The 17,981-nt window shown below is 49.8% G+C and overlaps 1 protein-coding gene across 1 annotated transcript in view; it reads right to left on the bottom strand.

Annotated features, from left to right (window-relative positions):
• LOC144776450 (calcium-binding protein 2-like) overlaps window positions 1-472 on the bottom strand; it is a 78,748-nt gene extending 78,276 nt beyond the window's left edge. Inside the window, exon 1 of the mRNA XM_078659270.1 lies at window positions 59-472. Within this exon, the coding sequence (XP_078515396.1) occupies window positions 59-469 (411 nt within the window). The 5' untranslated portion in view covers window positions 470-472. The remainder of the gene's footprint in view (window positions 1-58) is intronic.
• Between the last annotated feature and the right edge of the window lie 17,509 nt (window positions 473-17,981).

Below are 17,981 nucleotides of genomic sequence, written 5' to 3'. Positions count from 1 at the left end.
ATTCAATTCTCTACCCCCCCACACCACGGCTGTCTTTGGGGTACAGACACCCACTCACCTTGCTGAACAAGGCGTTGAGGAACGGCGAGTACATCTTGGAGGTGATGGAGTGCGCGTCACTGTGCCTCTTCCCCCGTCCGTGGCCACGGTGGTGTCCGTGGTGGTGGTGGTGCCCACCGCTGTGATGCTCCAGGGAGCCCTTTCGCTCTTTGCCCTCCTCCTCCTCCTCCAAAGGCTCTTTCACCTCTTCTCCCTTGGACCCTTTGCGCTTCTCCTTCCCGCCGTCCTTCGCCGCCTTGTCCTTCGCGGCCTCCTCCTCCGCCTTCTTCTTGTCTTTCTTGTGGGGGCTTTCATGTTCTTCTGCCTTCTTCTCCCCTTTCCTGCGAGGGCTCTCCTCCTCGTCCTCCTTCTTCTTGTCCGCTTTGCGGGGTTCCTTGCCTGGCATCTCGGAAGCCTGGCTGCGCGGCATGGCGAGGACTAAAGGTGGCAACCCGTGGCACTGCTCTTCTGCAGGGTCTGCTTCGGCGGCAGAGTCACCTGTGGAGGAAGGAGTTCAGACCTGTAATCCACTTACCATAAACTGCTGCTGATGGGAGGCGACCAAGGTGAAGAGATCAGCCGCATTATGGGATTAGCAGGACCGCGGAACATTATCATCAGGCCTGGGAAGACTCTACACGAGCATCGAGGGAACATCACCGCCAGGCCTGGAGGCCTCCACACGAGCATCAGGGGAGCATCAGAGTCAGGCCCGGGGGACTCCACACAAGCATCTGGGGAACACCATGAGCAGGACACCCCTACAAACCCCAGAGTTGATTCGCCAGGCTTTGTAAGTGCGGGCAGCCTGTTTTATACATATAGTAGATATCAGTCACTATGAGATGTCTAACTATATAGTGGCTGTACAGAACCCAGTCATGTTTGGTATCAAACATGCTGGAATCATACCCCAACACAGATTGCAGTTTTCGAAGTATGATAGCATGTACTGGGGGGCTCCCTTGAGGTACCCCCCTGAATCCCCTGTTACAGCCTTTCAGAGTCTGACAGCAAGATAGTGGTCCTGCCAACCAAAGACAGGTTTCTACCCTCCTTCTGCTGAGTCAATCTCAAGCAGGGGAAGGTAGGATAATAGGTTGACTGTCGCAGGGAGGTGTGACCACCTCCCAGACTGGACTTAGCGTATTGGGCTGGGGTGGGTGTGCTTGCCAGCGCCACCAGACTGCTTTGAAGGGCACACTTGGTGCCCTCCTTGCATACTCCAGTTTGAGCCAGTTCAAGGAGCACTGTGGCTCTCGCGTGAAACTGAACAAAAGGACATGGGAGTATCCTCCCCTATTTCCAGCCCCTCCTCTGGGGGGGACCCTTGAGTTGTTCCAATCTTTCCCTTAGGGTCCTTAAGGAATTGCCTGTGGGTGGGTCCTCAGATTTGTCATGGGACAAGACTCAAGACTGAAACCACACCACTCTTTGACCATCTGGACACTTGGACTTCGCCTGGAACTGAGACTGCATCAAGGAATTCTCCTTCCGCTCCTGGTCTCGCTGTTCTGCAAGTTTTCTTTGTCATCTGTGTCTGGGCTTCTTCCAGGATCTTTGACAGACCTGTGAGTATCAATGCCACCCCAAATAATGTCATTGGAGTGAAGGAGTCATTCCCCTGCATCTGCAGGCACCGCAACCAAGCTGACCGGTCTGCGCTCCTGGGGTCCCACGGACATCCCGGGGGCAGGCAACACAGGTAGTGGTTCTTCAACTCCCTCGGGCCTGACATGTCCTCTCTGCAATTTTGAGGCCAGTATCCCTCATTGAACCGCTGGAACCGAACCCATGTGCACTGCTTTGACTTGCTGTTGCCAAGGCTTGTTGGCTCTGCACTCCAGAGATCTTCAGGTTACAAGAAGCTCCAGCCTCCAGCATCTCTTCATGCCATGTACAGCGTCTTCACCTCATCCTCTGCACTGTGGGCCTTTCCTGCTTGGTGAGCTACTCGAGGTCCTCTTACGACTCCTGCGCCTTCGGCCCGTGGGTCCTCCTGAGGGTCTTCTCCTGCTTTAGTGTGCTCCTCTGCCTGCTCTGGGCCCGCTCTGACTCTCCTGCGGTTGGTGCGTTTCTTGGCCCTTGCTGGTCCCAACGTTGCTCCTTCTTTGCTCTCCATGCCAGTTGCGGCTACCAAGGCTTGTTGAATCTCCCGCTTGCCACCCACCACCTAGTCTCCGACATCTGACATGGGACAGCTCCTGCACAGCTCCTGGTCTTCCTCAGCATCGCCTGGTCCTCACAGCTTCAGCCACTATGTCACCGTCAACCCTTTTGAAGCATCCGACATCCATGGGCATTGCTCTTCCGTGCCTCCTGGTCAATCTGGAGTGGCATATACTCTGTCCCCTCTGCTTACAGGTTCTTCACTTTAAAAACCGACCCTTGAATTCCAACAGACTTCTTCACCTTCTTCTCCAGAGGCACTTTTCTCTAAGTTTTTTATTATCGTCTACAGAGGTTTCGGATGTCTCTTCACCCCTATGTACTCGGCTTCCTTGCTGTAGGTAATCTGGTCTCCAGGGCATCCATGGGTGGGGTGGCTCTCCAACCTTCCGTCCTCCAAGGGAATTCTTTGGGATCCACTGGAAGAGTCCTTCTTCTGCAAAATTGCAACCACAACTTCTCCATTGACTTCCATTGGTCACACAGCTGTGTTCCCACTCTGTAGACAGCCTCCTTGGGGTTCCTGGGTACCTACCTTGGGTGGTTCCTTGTGTTCCCGGCTCATCTGGGTCTTCTGGTCCAAGTCCCATCCTCTTCTGCAGTTCATATTCCACTTTCTTAGTATATGGTTTGGTCTTCCCCTGGAGACCACTCTATTTTGTGCTTCTTACCTTATTGTAATTGAATTATTATTGGGTATTTGTGTTGCTATCTCCAGGTAGGAAATATACTAATGTGTTAGTGAATCTTGTGTAATAAATAGAAGTATTTTTATATACACACTGTATGGTTTTATTTAATTTAACTTACATCCTAAGGTTAAACTGGTAAAACAAACTGCTTTACACTTTTTCAAGGTAAGCCTGAAGGCTGCTCTCCGCAGCTAGTACTTTGAGAGCTTTGTATGGTTATCAAAGACCACAAAAATCACCATAAGGATTGCCTGGATTAGTGCAAGGTGCATCACTTTAATGAGTGTGCACCATATAATAAGTCAGACTCTACACGAGCATCCAGGGAAATATCAGCACCACACTTGGGGAAATCTCTACACTAGTACCCACAGAACATGAGCACCATGCTTGGGGGGCCTTTACATAACCCACGGAACATCAGCACAACGCTTTGGAAATCTCCACATGAGTACTCACAGAACCAGGCATCAGACATGGAGTGTTCCACAGGAGCACCTGCAGATACAGGCATCATATGCAAGCATGGGCCATCAGCGCCTAGTCTGGACTGAAGGGAGGGGCCTCTCGAGATCCCCAGCACAACACAAGCACCAGGCATGAGGTGGGGAACATCCATAAAAGCGCCAATGGGACATCAGAACCAGGCAGGGTCAAGGGAGAAGCCACATAAGCATATGAGGAACTTGAGCACCAGGCCTGGGAAGGTCTCTACTGCTTGAGGAGGCTCCACACCAGCACCCAAAGAACATCAGCACCACACTGGGGAAACTTCCATACCAGTACCCACTGATCATTAGCACCAGGCTTGGTCCAGGGGTGCCTCCAACGGAGGCCCTGGGAAACACCATCATCGAGCCTTGGCCAGGGGGAACCTCTGCACGAGCTCCTGCAGCACATCAGCACCACGCTTCGGAAACCTCCACATGCATACCTGCAGAACATCAGCACTAGGCCTCGGCCATGAAGCGCTCCATGCAAGCACCTGCAAAACACAGAAACCAGACATCATGAACAAGCATGGGGTGTGTTCCTGGGGGGCCTCCAAAGAGCCCCAGCACATCATCAGCACTGGGCCTGGGACAAGAGAACATCCACATTATCAGCTATGGAATTTCAAAGCCAGGCCTGGGCCACAGAGCAGCCATATGTACACCAACAGCATTAAAACAACAGGCCTGGGGAGGCCCTCACACTAGCACCCAGCACCAGTTCTGGACCTGTGAGAGCTCTGGCAGAGCACCGCAGTACATCAGCATTAGGCCACAAGAGCACATATGGGACAGAAGCAACAAACATGAATAAGAGAGGTCTCCATAGGAGGCATAACATCAGCCCAAAGCCTACGTGAGGATAGGTTCAACATGAGCACCCACAGAACATCAGAACCAGTCTGGGCCCATTGTTTCCACATGAACATGGGACATAAGTACCTGGCCAGGATCAAAGAGGCCTCCACAAGAACACTCATAGAACATCCGCACAAGCCTAGGCCAGGGCTGACCTCCACATAAGCACCCACTGAACATCAGTACCGTGCTTGTGAAATCTCCACAGACATCAGAACTAGGCATGGGATTTCTCCATACAAGCACCCTCAAAACATCAGCACAAGACAGCAGGCGCTAGCACTGGTCTTCAGCAGCCTCTAGGATCCTCCACACAAGCACCCACTACACAACAGCACCAAAGCTTGGCCAAAGGAGCCACCATGCGAGTACCGGCATCACAACATCACTAGGCTCGACCATGGAGTACTCCACTCAAGCAGCGGGAGAACATCAGAATCAAGCCTTGGACTTGGAGTGTGTAAGAAATTGAATGAGCAACTAAAGCAGGTGAATGCCCATCTCAAGGAATATTAATAACCCTTAAAGTCACTACATTAACCTGAGCTCTACCCACTGTTAGCTAAAGCACAGAGCGAACAGGCTTAACTTAGCTGAATGTGTTAGGTATTCATGCAATACCAAACCAGTAATAAAGTCAATCTACAACACAATAAAAAATCCCAAAATGAATTAGAAAGGTATAGTAAAATTGAATAAACATATTCACAGCAAAATGAAAAAAAAACAGTAAGGGGAACAAGGGATACCTTTTTCTAAAGTTTTAAGTAGGGATAAGAAACATAAAGTGTCAAGGATAGACAAAGGTCACCGTAGCCTGGGACCAAGACGCAATTGGATGCTGACTGCAATGGAGCGTGGGTTGGATACACCAACCAGGTTAGTCTTGTTCAAAGATGTTACCTTCTTACTTTAGTTCTTTAAGTCTCTATCCAGCACAGGAGTACCCTTCTAAAGCTCCTCCTGCCTGCCCATGCATTTAGAAACTCATAAGATGTCAGACAGAGGCCAACAGTAGGGTCTAGTTCAGGTCCAGTTGCCACTGGGCCGTTGCAGGAAAAGTTCACTTGTAGCTGTTTGTTTGCCGTAGCTTTAACAGGAGGTCAGCCTTATGACCCTTCATGTCCAGTTCTTGTCCTTGGTACAAGACAGCGCCGGTCCAGTCTGACAGGGCTCTTCTCAGGTCTCAGACAGCGCGTTCAGTCCTCTTCTTATCTTCTTCAGGTCTAGGAGCGTTAGCGTTCAGAACTTGGTACCTGGAGATGCCACATTTATGCCTGACATGAGCTAGTGGGTAAGAATGACTCCTGGGGATAGCATAACCAATGATGTAAAAGTTCACAGGGCCAACCATATCCACTTTGGGCAATTTCAACATGGTGAAAGATACCAGCATCACTAACATGGGCTCAGGGCTAGGGGTGTGTGGGGAGTGTACTATGGTAATTCTAGTGTCCTCCAACATCTAACCGTAAAATTAAGTTTGAGGCAGCCTTGGAACCACTAATAAACCCAGAGACAGACGTCTGTTAGACAAAAACAAGGTTTTCCAGCAGCCAGACAGCAGATACACATGCATTTTTTGGTCATCCTGTTTCCCTGCCTTTCAGTGCACTCTGAGTGTTATATGTAAAAACCCAGGGATAGGTGTCTTGTGGGACAAAACAGGTAATTCAGCAACCACAGAGTGCTACACAAGAATTATTTTGGCATCCTGGTTCCACTCCTTTCAAGTGAGCCCAAGTAGTATATGTAAAAATCCAGCAGACATGTGAAGCAGGATTCAAGATTCAAGCAAGATTTGACACTGTAATGTCAAAAAGGATGCTCAAGCCCCACATTGCATATTCATAGGGTCAGAGTAGTCATCTGTACCCATTCAGATCAGCCTACTGTTGCTCCTGGGATGCACATCAAAGTTACTTTTCCTTAATACTTATTAAAATCTGACTTAACCCTTGAATTGGATTTTTAATAAGTACTTAAAATAGTTGTTTAATTATTTTTCTAGCTAGTCCCATTCCCAAGATGTGGTATTAGCATTTTAATTTATACTCTGGTTTTCTACATAGGATAGCTAGTCCTGCTGCAATGAAAAATAGCTTTTGAGTGGTAACATCAAACTTCTACATGTTATACTTTTAAATACCATGCAACCTACCTTGTTGAATGCAAAGCTTATTACTATTTAAAAGGTAGGTTTGACCCGACAAAAGGGATTATTTTGAAAGGTCGAATTGCAGTGTTTAAACTGCCACTGTCAGGCTACAATAGTGGGCGTGAAGCCATGTTTTCCACTGTCGCTGCAGTGGCTGACTCAATAGTTGATGCAACCCACTAGTGACATTTATCTTATAAGTTCACAAAAAGAGGACAAAGTTCCTATACCAGGGTGCAAAAGTCACCCACGTATCTGAGTGCAAATAGTCACCCATACATTAAAAACAGGGAAGAATGGGGAAAAGTAATCCTAGGTAAAAAATACCCTGATGGGAGAGGGAAAGACATACTACATCCTCTGCTGCCCTCACACACCCCGGAGGATGTCATGCTTCATCATCGGGCAATTTTGCTCCTCGTAGGGCCGGCGCTGCAATTCCCTACGGGTCCCCGAAAGGTCACTTTATCGGAGATCTTTTAGAGGATTAGCCGGATGTTGCATGCAGGTGTGTGGGGAAGGGTAAGGGAGGGTAAATCAATTACGTGCAAACATGATAGTGTGATAAAATCAAGGGTATGGAAGCAGCGACAAGATTGTCTAGGTAACCCTTGGCAGTTAAAAGTACTGCTTAAAAATGACTGACCCCACAAGGCCCACTATGCCTGGGTGTCACTAGTCAAGGTCAACATGTTTCGCGCCTCTATCGCCCGTAGGTCATTGGCGCTTCGTCAGGACCAAAAACAAAGTGAAGTGCACGTGAGTAAAATACATAAAAGTTAAAATGAGAACCCTCTTATCTCATCCAGGGCGGATCAGGAGACCTGTGTCCCCACTATGTGGTTGTAGCTGTTACATTGAAGCTGCTCCTGGATGATACCCTCTTATCTCATCCAGGGCGGATCAGGAGACCTGTGTCCCCACTATGTGGTTGTAGCTGTTACATTGAAGCTGCTCCTGGATGATACCCTCTTATCTCATCCAGGGCGGATCAGGAGACCTGTGTCCCCACTATGTGGTTGTAGCTGTTACATTGAAGCTGCTCCTGGATGATACGGGCTTAGTTCGCGCTCGTGCTCCGGTGAGCTGCTTGTTGGGAGGGGAGGAAGGCAGGCAGTGGGAGACCAGACGCCCTTTCTGGTTACCTGGGCAACCTGCTAAGGTCAATGGCGGCTTCCAAAAACCAAAATTTTGCAACTCACCACCGTTTTGGTTTTTGGAAGCCGCCATTGACCTTAGCAGGTTGCCCAGGTATGAGCATGAGCACCCACTGACAATCAGAACCAGGCCTGGGCAAGGGGAGCCTCCACACGAGCACCCTCTGACAATCAGAACCAGGCCTGGGCAAGGGGAGCCTCCACATGAGCACCCTCTGACAATCAGAAACAGGCCTGGACAAGGGGGGCCTCCACACGAGCACCCACCGACAATCAAAACCAGGCCTGGGCAAGGGGAGCCGCCACACGAGCACCCACTGACAATCAGAACCAGGCCTGGGCAAGGTTGACCTCCACACGAGCACCCACTACCAATCAGAACCAGGCGTGGGCAAGGTGAGCCTACACACGAGCACCCACTGACAATCAGAACCAGGCATGGGCAAGGGGAGCCTCCACACAAGCACCCAAAGACAATCAGAACTAGGCCTGGGCAAGGGTGACCTCCACACGAGCACCCGCTGACAATCAGAACCAGTCTTGGGCAAGGGGAGCCGCCACACGAGCACCCACTGAGAATCAGAACCAGGCCTGGGCAAGGGTGACCTCCACACGATCACCCACTGACAATAAGAATGAGGTCTGGGCAAGGGGAGACGCAACACAAACACCCACTGACAATCAGAACCAGGCCTGGGCAAGGGTGACCTCCACATGTGCACCCACTGACAATCAGAACCAGGCCTGGGCAAGGGGAGCCACCACACGAGCACCCACTTATAATCAGAACCAGGCCTGGGCAAGGGTGACCTCCACACGAGCACCCACTGACAATCAGAACCAGGTGTGGGCAAGGGGAGCCTCCACATGAGCACCCACAGACAATCAGAACCAGGCCTGGGCAAGGGTGACGTCCACACGAACACCCAATGACAATCAGAACCAGGCCTAGGCAAGGAGAGCCGCCACACGAGCACCCACTGACAATCAGAACCAGGCCTGGGCAATGGTGACCTCCACACGAGCACCCACTGACAATCAGAATCAGGCCTGGTTAAGGGGAGCCGCCACACGAGCACCCACTGAAAATCAGAACCAGGTCTGGGCAAGGGGAGCCACCACACGAGCACCCACTGACAATCAGAAGCAGGCCTGGGCAAGGGGAGCTGCCACACGAGCACCAACTGACAATCAGAAGCAGGCCTGGACAAGGGTGACCTCCACACGAGCACCCACTGACAATCAGAACCAGGCCTGGGCAAGGGTGACCTCCACATGAGCACCCACTGACAATCAGAACCAGGCCTGCTCAAGGGTGAACTCCACACGAGCACCCACTGACAATCAGAACCAGACCTGGGCAAGGGGAGCCACCACACAAGCACCCACTGACAATCAGAACCAGTCCTGGGTAAGCGTGACCTCCACATGAGCACCTACTGACAATCAGAACCAGGCCTGGGCAAGGGTGACCTCCACACGAGCACCCACTGACAATCAGAACCAGGCCTGGGCAAGGGTGACTTCCACATGAGCACCCACTGACAATCAGAACCAGGCCTGACCAAGGGTGACCTCCACATGAGCACCCCCTGACAATCACAGCCAGGCCTGGGCAAGGGGAGCCACCACGCGAGTCCCCACTGACAATCAGAACTAGGCCTGGGCAAGGGGAGCCGCCACACAAGCACCCACTGACAATCAGAACCAGTCCTGGGTAAGCGTGACCTCCACACGAGCACCTACTGACAATCAGAACCAGGCCTGGGCAAGGGTGACCTCCACACGAGCACCCACTGACAATCAGAACCAGTCCTGGGCAAGGGTGACTTCCACATGAGCACCCACTGACAATCAGAACCAGGCCTGAGCAAGGGTGACCTCCACATGAGCACCCCCTGACAATCACAGCCAGGCCTGGGCAAGGGGAGCCACCACGCGAGTCCCCACTGACAATCAGAACCCGGCCTGAGCAAGGGTGACCTCCACACGAGCACCCACTGACAATCAGAACCAGGATTGGGCAAGGGGAGCCTCCACACAAGCACCCACTGACAATCAGAACCAGGCCTGAGCAGGGGGAGCCTCCACACGAGCACCCACTGACAATCATATCCAGGCCTGGGCAAGGGGAGCCTCCACACGAGCACCCACTGACAATCAGAACCAGGTCTCAGCAAGGGGAGCCTATACACGAGCACCCACTGACAATCAGAACCAGGCCTGGGCAAGGGGAGCCTTCAAACCAGCGCCCACTGTAGCTCAACACCACACCTGGGAAATCACTATTGTGGTTGGATGGTTCAGATATCCTTGGTGCATACTTTGCAAATACTATGTCCCTGGTGAACCATTGTGTGATCTGCTGGGTGGAGCCGTTATTGCCTGCTGTACACCTCACTTACATCAGGGGAAAAACAGACAATCAGGGGCCAAGGCTCCAGTTTGAGCAACGGCTAGGAGCTAGGATGACTCAGGATGATGGCACAGTGGGGTCCTCTGAACCAGCCCCGAAGTTGGGGGACGGATGAGGTCACTGCTGCGAGCAATGGAGGACAGACAAGTGGTCATAGATAATATAATGAAGTCCCTCACCACCAATATGGATGTCATCAAGTGGAATATTGAGGCACACAGTGATAGGCTCGTGGAGGCCGAGCGGAGGATTTCCTCAGCAGAGCAAAGTCTTACAACTAAAGGAGAAACATTCCTCAATATGGAAAAGGTGCTGCGTGTCATTGCTGCTAAGAAAGAAGGCCTAAAGGCTAGGTTGAGGCAAAACAACATTCGTATAATCGGTGTTCCAGAAACAGCTAATACTGGACAACTGGAGGACTATGTCATATGGCGTCAGCAGGCGGTCTTTGGGACAGACACTTTCTCTCCCCTATTTGTGGTGGAGAGGGCGCACACGCAATTGGTAGCTAGGCAGCCTCCACGTGGCCCTTCAAGCCCCATTATTGCATGCTTGTTAAACTTCCATAACAGGGACATGGTGCTCCATCTAGCCAGGGAAGACTAGAAGTTATCATTTGAAGGGCTATGACTTATCACTTTACCTGGACTTCACTATCCCTGTGAAAGAGGCCATAAGGAAATTCGAAGCAGTCAAGCAGCAGCTGATTAAGGCAAAAATACAGTACTTCATGCTCTATACAGCCTCACAAAAAATCACACATGAGAAAGAACAGCACCCCATTTCAACACCAGAGCAGTCTGCAGACTTCCTAAAGAAACTTTCCAGTGGCTTTGACATAACAGGAACAGCCCAGACTGGGATAATTCACCAATGCCCCAAGTCAACTCTGACTAAATGTTAGCACCCACACTACATCTTTCGCTGACCTGCCTCTACGGGGTTACTAGGGACTGTTTTGGCAAACTGAGCCTCTTCTGGAATTGCTTGTGTTATAATAGGTATTAAAATAATATATTTGCCTGAGTCATGTATTCCATTAGAATTGGTGCCATATGAAGTTTCCTGTGCCACCCTCATTAAGAGACTGAGGGGGACCCCTGTGGCTCTTCTGTTGGCTTCCGAGTGGTATGTCCATTTATTTGTTATTTTAGGTCATTCTCTGTTACTAGTAGCTCGCCCTGCTGATGAAAAAGTTAAGTTTGTCTTACTCAGGGTTGATAATGGGTCATGTCCTGATGGGTTTGGGCGATCAGTGTGGGTGGGATAGGGAGGGGAGATTTGTTGCGGGTTCCTTAGTTCTGCAGCATGACACAGAGATAAGTTGCACCAGTGCACTCTTCGTATCGCTGCAGCCACAGGACAGGTATACTCTACGGGCTAACTTACTGATCCTGATGTTCCTAGTATACGCATGCATGCCAATACCGTAGACATGACGGTGACATGTCTGATCTGGAATGTTAGAGGACCCGGGGATTCTCGAAAAAAGCGACAAGCCCTGGCCTTCTTGGACAGACACCTGATTGAGATTGCATTGCTACAGGAGACACACTTTGGTCCAAGTGCTAACTCTACCTCTAAACAGATCACAATAGTCAACTGGTATGGCCCTGTCATCGATGATCCAGCCTTCTACAACACTTTATGAGGGGGGGGGGGGTGGCCACAAAACCTAGCTCACAGCTATGGAGTGGGGACTTAAATTGCACACTTCAGGACCACCTGGATAGGTCTTAGAGCTTCCCTGGGGGTTGTTCATAAGTGTCCTGTCATGTTTAAGCAATAATTCTTGAATATAATCTTCTAGATATTTGGAGACAGCATCACCCCGTACACAAAGATGGCATTATCTGCTCCATTGTACAACATATGTTGTCCAAGCAGGATTACTGGCTGATCACATACGATGGCTAACAGATGTGCGCCTCTTGGATCGCCCACTCTCGGATCACTCTCCAGTGCTGCTGACTCTTAGATCTCCTGGAATGTTGGTGACCTGGGAGTTTTGGGGGTTGAATGCAGAGGCACTCCTAGGTGGGGTGTTTTCTATGGACTTACGAGACGCCATAGTGAAATACTTTCAGGTTAATATGGCATCGGTGACCACAATGAGCATTATAAGGGAGGCCTTCAAAGTTACAATACCGGGCAAATGCATTGCCAAACAAAGTGGGTTTGCAAAATGTCTACATGCCACCTGGTTAGGCTTGGCCATGAACTCAAGACATTGGAAACCTTCTTAACTTCTACTAGCCATGTCCAGATACAGTCATGAATCAGAGATACATTGAATGAGTATTCTGAGATGTCTGAGAGAGAATGCAGGTTTCAGAGGAAGTATGCTAGAGCTTGGGCATATGGGGAGGGAGAGCACAGAGCAATATCACTAGTAACCATGTTTAAGCGCCCTAGGGAGATCTGTGATATTACACAGTTAGATGATTAGGCAGATTATTGTTACAAGGACACCCTGCAAACATTAGGACTTTTCAACCATAATTTTCTGTGTTATCCTCATCCTCTGGACCTGTGGCCATCGCAGCACTGCTGGTTACCTGGAGGATACAGCTTTGAGATGGCTAAGTGATGCTCTAGAGCAGCTGTTTACTCTCGATGAAATAAGGGAGGTGATTATTGGGATCGGACGGGCTGCCTGCTGATTTTTATAAACATTAGGTCAATATACTTGCCCCTTACTTGATAGCAGTATTTGAAGAGTCCCAGGAACAAGGCAGTTTACCTCCCCCAATGCATGAGGGCATCATTTTTAATGCTACTAAAACCAGGCAAACAAGTACTGCACTGTGATTCCTCCCGCCCTCTAGCCCTTTTCAATGGTGATGCCAAAATACTGGCTAAATTAATCACGACCTGCCTGAATCTGTTGCTGCCAGACCCGGTGCGAATGGATGAGTCTGGATTTGTCCAGAGACGCTCCACTGCCCTCAACTTCTGCACATTAGTCACCCTCATGCCAGACTTAAACCCAGAACTAGATGCAGTAGCTGTATCTGTAGGTGTCTCAAATGCATTCAACTCCCTGGAGTGGGACTATCTCTTCACGATTCTATGTTGAATGGGCCTGACTAACGCCTTTATAGGTTGGATATCCTATATCACACTGTCCCTATAAACAACTCTCACCACCCATGCATGTTTCTATGGTAACAAGACAAGGTTGCCCCCTCTCTCTGATTCTTTTTGCATTGCCCCGCGAGCCACTCATAGCTAAGCTCCGGCAACATAATGCATCACGCACCTTGATATACACAAATTGGACATTTATCACATCCCTTTATGCCAATGACATGATGCTATATCTTAGGAATTCAAGGTTGTGTCTTAATGAGATTGTCCGGGAATAGTTATGATTTTGAGCATTATCGGATATAGAACTGATTAGTCCAAGTCACAATTGTCCCGTCACTGATGACACAATCAGATTTGGCCCAGAAGTCACACTGGAATGGTGTAATTGATTGCTTAAATATTTGTGCATGAGGATAAATCGTGATATGCAGTCCATATTTAAAGAAACTGATGGGCTTGCTGTCAATAAGATGTCTAAGCAGACTGTGCAGTGGATTTCTTTTTCACTAGCAACACGTGGTGGGTTCATAAAAATGGCACTGTTACCCAAACTCCTCTATATGTGTATCAACATCCCTTTACAACTTACTAACTCGTTTTTCCATTAAATTTACATGTCTGGGAAGCAGCCTAGAATGTCATTGTAGTCCCTCACATTGCCCTTTCACTGGGGTGGCTTCGAACCATCTGATCCAGAGCTCTACTATCTCACATTGCCCTTCCCTGAGGGGTAACTTTGATGCACCTGATCAAGAGCTCTACTATCTCACGCTGCCCTTCCACCGGAATGGCTTTGAGGCACCTGATTCAGAGATCTACTAGGTGGCTTCGAGACACATGATCGAGAGCTCTACTATCTCACATTGCCCTTCCTGGAAGGGTGGCTTTGAGGCACCTGATCAAGAGCTCTACTATCTCACATTGCCCTTCCACCAGGGGTGGCTTCAAGGCACTTGATCCAGAGCTCTACTATCTCACATTGCCCTTCCCTGAGGGGCGGCTTCAAGGTACCTGATCCAGAGCTCAAATATCTCACATTGCCCTTCCCCACGGTGGCTTCAAGGCACCTGATCCATAGCTCTACTATCTCGCATTGCCCTTCTAGATGCAGTGGTTTCGAGGCACTTGATCCAGAGCTCTACTATCTCACATTGCCCTTCCACTGGGGTGGCTTCGAGGCCCCTCATCAAGACCTCTACTATCACACATTGCTCTTCCCTGAGGGGTGGCTTTGAGGCACCTGATCGAGAGCTCTACTATCTCGCATTGCCCTTCCACCGGGGGTGGCTTTGAGGCGCCTGATCCAGAGTTCTACTAACTCACATTGCCCTTCCACAAGAAGTGGCTTTGATGCACGTGATTCAGAGCTCTACTATCTCACATTGCCCTTCCACCGGGGTGGCTTCGAAACACCTGATCCAGAGCTCTACTATCTCACATTGCCCTTCCACCGGGGTGGCTTTGAGGCACCTTATATAAAGGTTCTAGGAGATATCCGGCACCTCGCGGAGACGACTTACTAACAGCTCTATAATGTGGCCCTTATCAAGGTGGCACACGTTCTTGAAAGACTGCCACAACCTACAGGCAGGACAGATTGAGATGATCTTTATGCAACTTACTAACTGCCCTGACGAAGTTCTAAGAACGAAACGCGTTGGCTGTTGCTTTTATATTCTGGAATTATATCAAATAAAGACTTTTGCAACGAAGAAACTGATTGAGCTTCTTTATTATAGCCTGGATATCCTAGTAGTGCACAACTCCATCAACGTCAGTGACTTTCTTCCCATCCCCTTGGGTTGCACCCTGCAACGGTGGGTGCAGGAGTTATGTTTGCACACTAACAGCTTATAAGTACCTTTTTGACACTTGTGGAAATAATCAGGAGTTGGTGCGGCATCTAGAGTCCACCGTTGGCATTCTGTACTTGTTACCTTATATAAAGCTCTACTATCTCACATTCCCCTCCCACCGGATTGGCTTCGAGGCACCTTATATAGGGCTCTACTATCTCAGGCGGCCCTTCCACCGGAGAGGCTTTGAGGCACCTTATATAGAGCTCTCCTATCTCACGCTTCCCTTCCACCGGGGTGGCTTCGAGGCACTTGATCCAGAGCTCTACTTTCTCACATTGCCCTTCCACCGGGGTGGCATTGAGGCACCTGATCCAGATTTCTACAATCTCACATTGCCCTTCCTGTGGGGGTGGCTTTGAGGCACCTGATCCAGAGTTCTACTATCTCACATTGCCCTTCCACCGGGGTAGCTTCGAGGCACCTGATCCAGAGCTCTACTATCTCGCATTGCCCTTCCACCGGGGTGGCTTCGAGGCACCTGATATTGAGCTCTACTATCTCACATTGCCATCCACCGGGGTGGCTTTGAGACACCTGATCCAGAGCTCTACTATCTCGCATTTCCCTTCCACTGGGGTGGCTTCGAGGCACCTGATATAGAGCTCTACTATCTCACATTGCCCTTCACCGGGGTGGCTTCGAGGTGCCTGATCCATTGCTCTACTATCTCATATTACCCTTCCACCGGGGTGGCTTCGAGGCACCTGATATAGAGCTCTACTATCTCACATTGCACTTCCATGAGGTGGCTTCGAGACACCTGATCCAGAGCTCTACTATCTCACATTGCCCTTCCACCGGGGTGGCTTCGAGGCACCTGATCCAGAGCTCTACTATCTCACATTGCCCTTTCCCTGGGGTGGCTTCGAGATACCTGATCCATAGCTCTACTATCCCACGTTGCCCTTCCACAAGAAGTGGCTTCGAGGCACCTGATTCAGAGCTCTACTATCTCACATTGCCCTTCCCCACGGTGGCTTCGAAACACCTGATCCAGAGCTCTACTATCTCACATTGCCCTTCCACAAGAAGTGGCTTCGAGGCACCTGATCCAGAGCTCTACTATCTCACATTGCCCTTCCACCGGGGTGGCTTCGAGGCACCTTATATAGGGCTCCTTATGTAGAGCTCTCCTATCTCACGCTTCCCTTCCACCGAGGTTGCTTCGATGGACCTGATCCATTGCTCTACTATCTGTGCGCACACGTGCAGTTTGCAAACTATTGATCTTACCATGCCCCTTACCTTATGCACTTAGCGGTAGAGAAAGATGCAGCTAATCCTACCCAACTTAGGACCATATTTGGGGTCTCTACTTCCGCACTGTAAACTAAGAATGGCAACGGCCATATGCACCTCCAAGGCTTGGGGTGGACTGGACAGGTATGGGGTATGAGGATTCTCTTTTACTCCCGACTTTCCTAATGAACCTACCTCTTGTCAGGCACTAGACAAATGACTTTCGGCAGCCTCTACTAAAAAAATGAGCTCTAGGCTGTATCGTAAAATGATTGAAGACACGTCTGGTCTCTTTCACAGGGCAAGACATCCTTAGGAGGAAGGAAGGGATTTGGAGGGATGTGGAAGTTTTATTGCATACAAACTTTCAGTCGAGTACGTATCATTCACTATAGGATCATACAGCGGGCATGTTACACTCCAGAAACTCTGCATGGATTTGCCTTATGGGCGGACCCTATGTCTCCCACCTGAATCAGGTCTGTTGGTATGTATCGATACCATACATGTCAAGTTGGGAATACACCTGATTCAGGCAGGAGACACAACCCTGTCAAGTACCACGCATCAGGTATACACTAACGCATTTTAATGTTAGTGTCCGCATCAATGCGTTAAAATGCACTGGTCACATATAGCACCCTGACACACTTTGGGTATCATGAGGTGCTCCAACCAAAATTACCTTGTGTGCAGCACTGAATATCTGCACTGAATCTCTACACATCCACTATGCTTGGGAAGGGATTTAGCCTGCTGATGCGGGCCTGGACAACTTGTTGTCATAGTGGCAGGGCACAAAGGGATATATTGTGCTCCCTCTGCCAGCCCCACCAGCCTCTCTGAGACACACTGTGGATGCTGGACCTTGCGGAGCGGGCAAGGCTGCTAATTGGGGTGTTGCAGACCTGCCAACTTGAGCACAATTCTCACCATGTGAGATGGGGCAAGGCCCTTGTCAAGAAGTATATAAGAGGCACTTTTTCCCCCACCCCGCCCCCAAAGCCCCTCTTCCCCAAAAAAAAGAAAACGTACTGTGGCTGGTGCCGTAGTCCTGGGTCGTTTTCACACCCCTTAAGTTCATCGGCATGTCAAAGCCTCAGAAAACGAGTAGGAAATCTACGATTTACAGTGGTTTTCAGCTTGTTTTCCCTGCCACTGTGTGATATCGGCTCCTCACCGGGTGACCCTGTGATGGAAGCTGATATCATGTCACGTGGTGGCACTGTGTTAGTTGGCAGGTCTGGTGTTGGGCTACGACCTGCTGCATCCCTGCTAGCACAGACACCTCAGAAACAGCTGGCTAGGACAGTTTATTGCTAACCTCCTCTGTTTCTTCCTCAGCAGCTGCTGAACCGAGCATCCTGAGGTGGGATCCTCACACTTTAAAAGTGGCAGATCCTGCCAGCCTACCCTTATCTGCCAGGACTCGTCCAAGGAAGAGGGTGACCTCAGGGCACAAGTCCTAGAAAAACAAGCATTTGCAATGCAATAGGTCTCGCATTAGGAAAGTGTGAGCTATTGGTATTGTAAATGACACAATTTTTAATATGTATCGGCTTTAAAAAATATATAAATTAATAGCATTGTTATTCACAAAGCCAATAGCTTACACTTTCCTAATGCGAGTCCTATTGTCTATGGCAATGCTTGTTGGTAGCAAGCAAGGACAGTGCTGTTGTGGTGCTGAGTGATGATGTGGTTGGGCTGAGTGATGTGGTGGTGTATTAGAGTGATGTGGTGGTATATTAGAGTGATGTGGTGGTGTCCCAGGGTGATGTGGTGGTGTCCCCGAGTAATGTGGTGGTGT

The sequence above is a fragment of the Lissotriton helveticus genome, chromosome 1_1 (genome assembly GCF_964261635.1).
Source record: "Lissotriton helveticus chromosome 1_1, aLisHel1.1, whole genome shotgun sequence".
NCBI classification, from domain to species: domain Eukaryota; kingdom Metazoa; phylum Chordata; class Amphibia; order Caudata; family Salamandridae; genus Lissotriton; species Lissotriton helveticus.
This window is presented reverse-complemented; position numbering and strand designations above follow the sequence as displayed.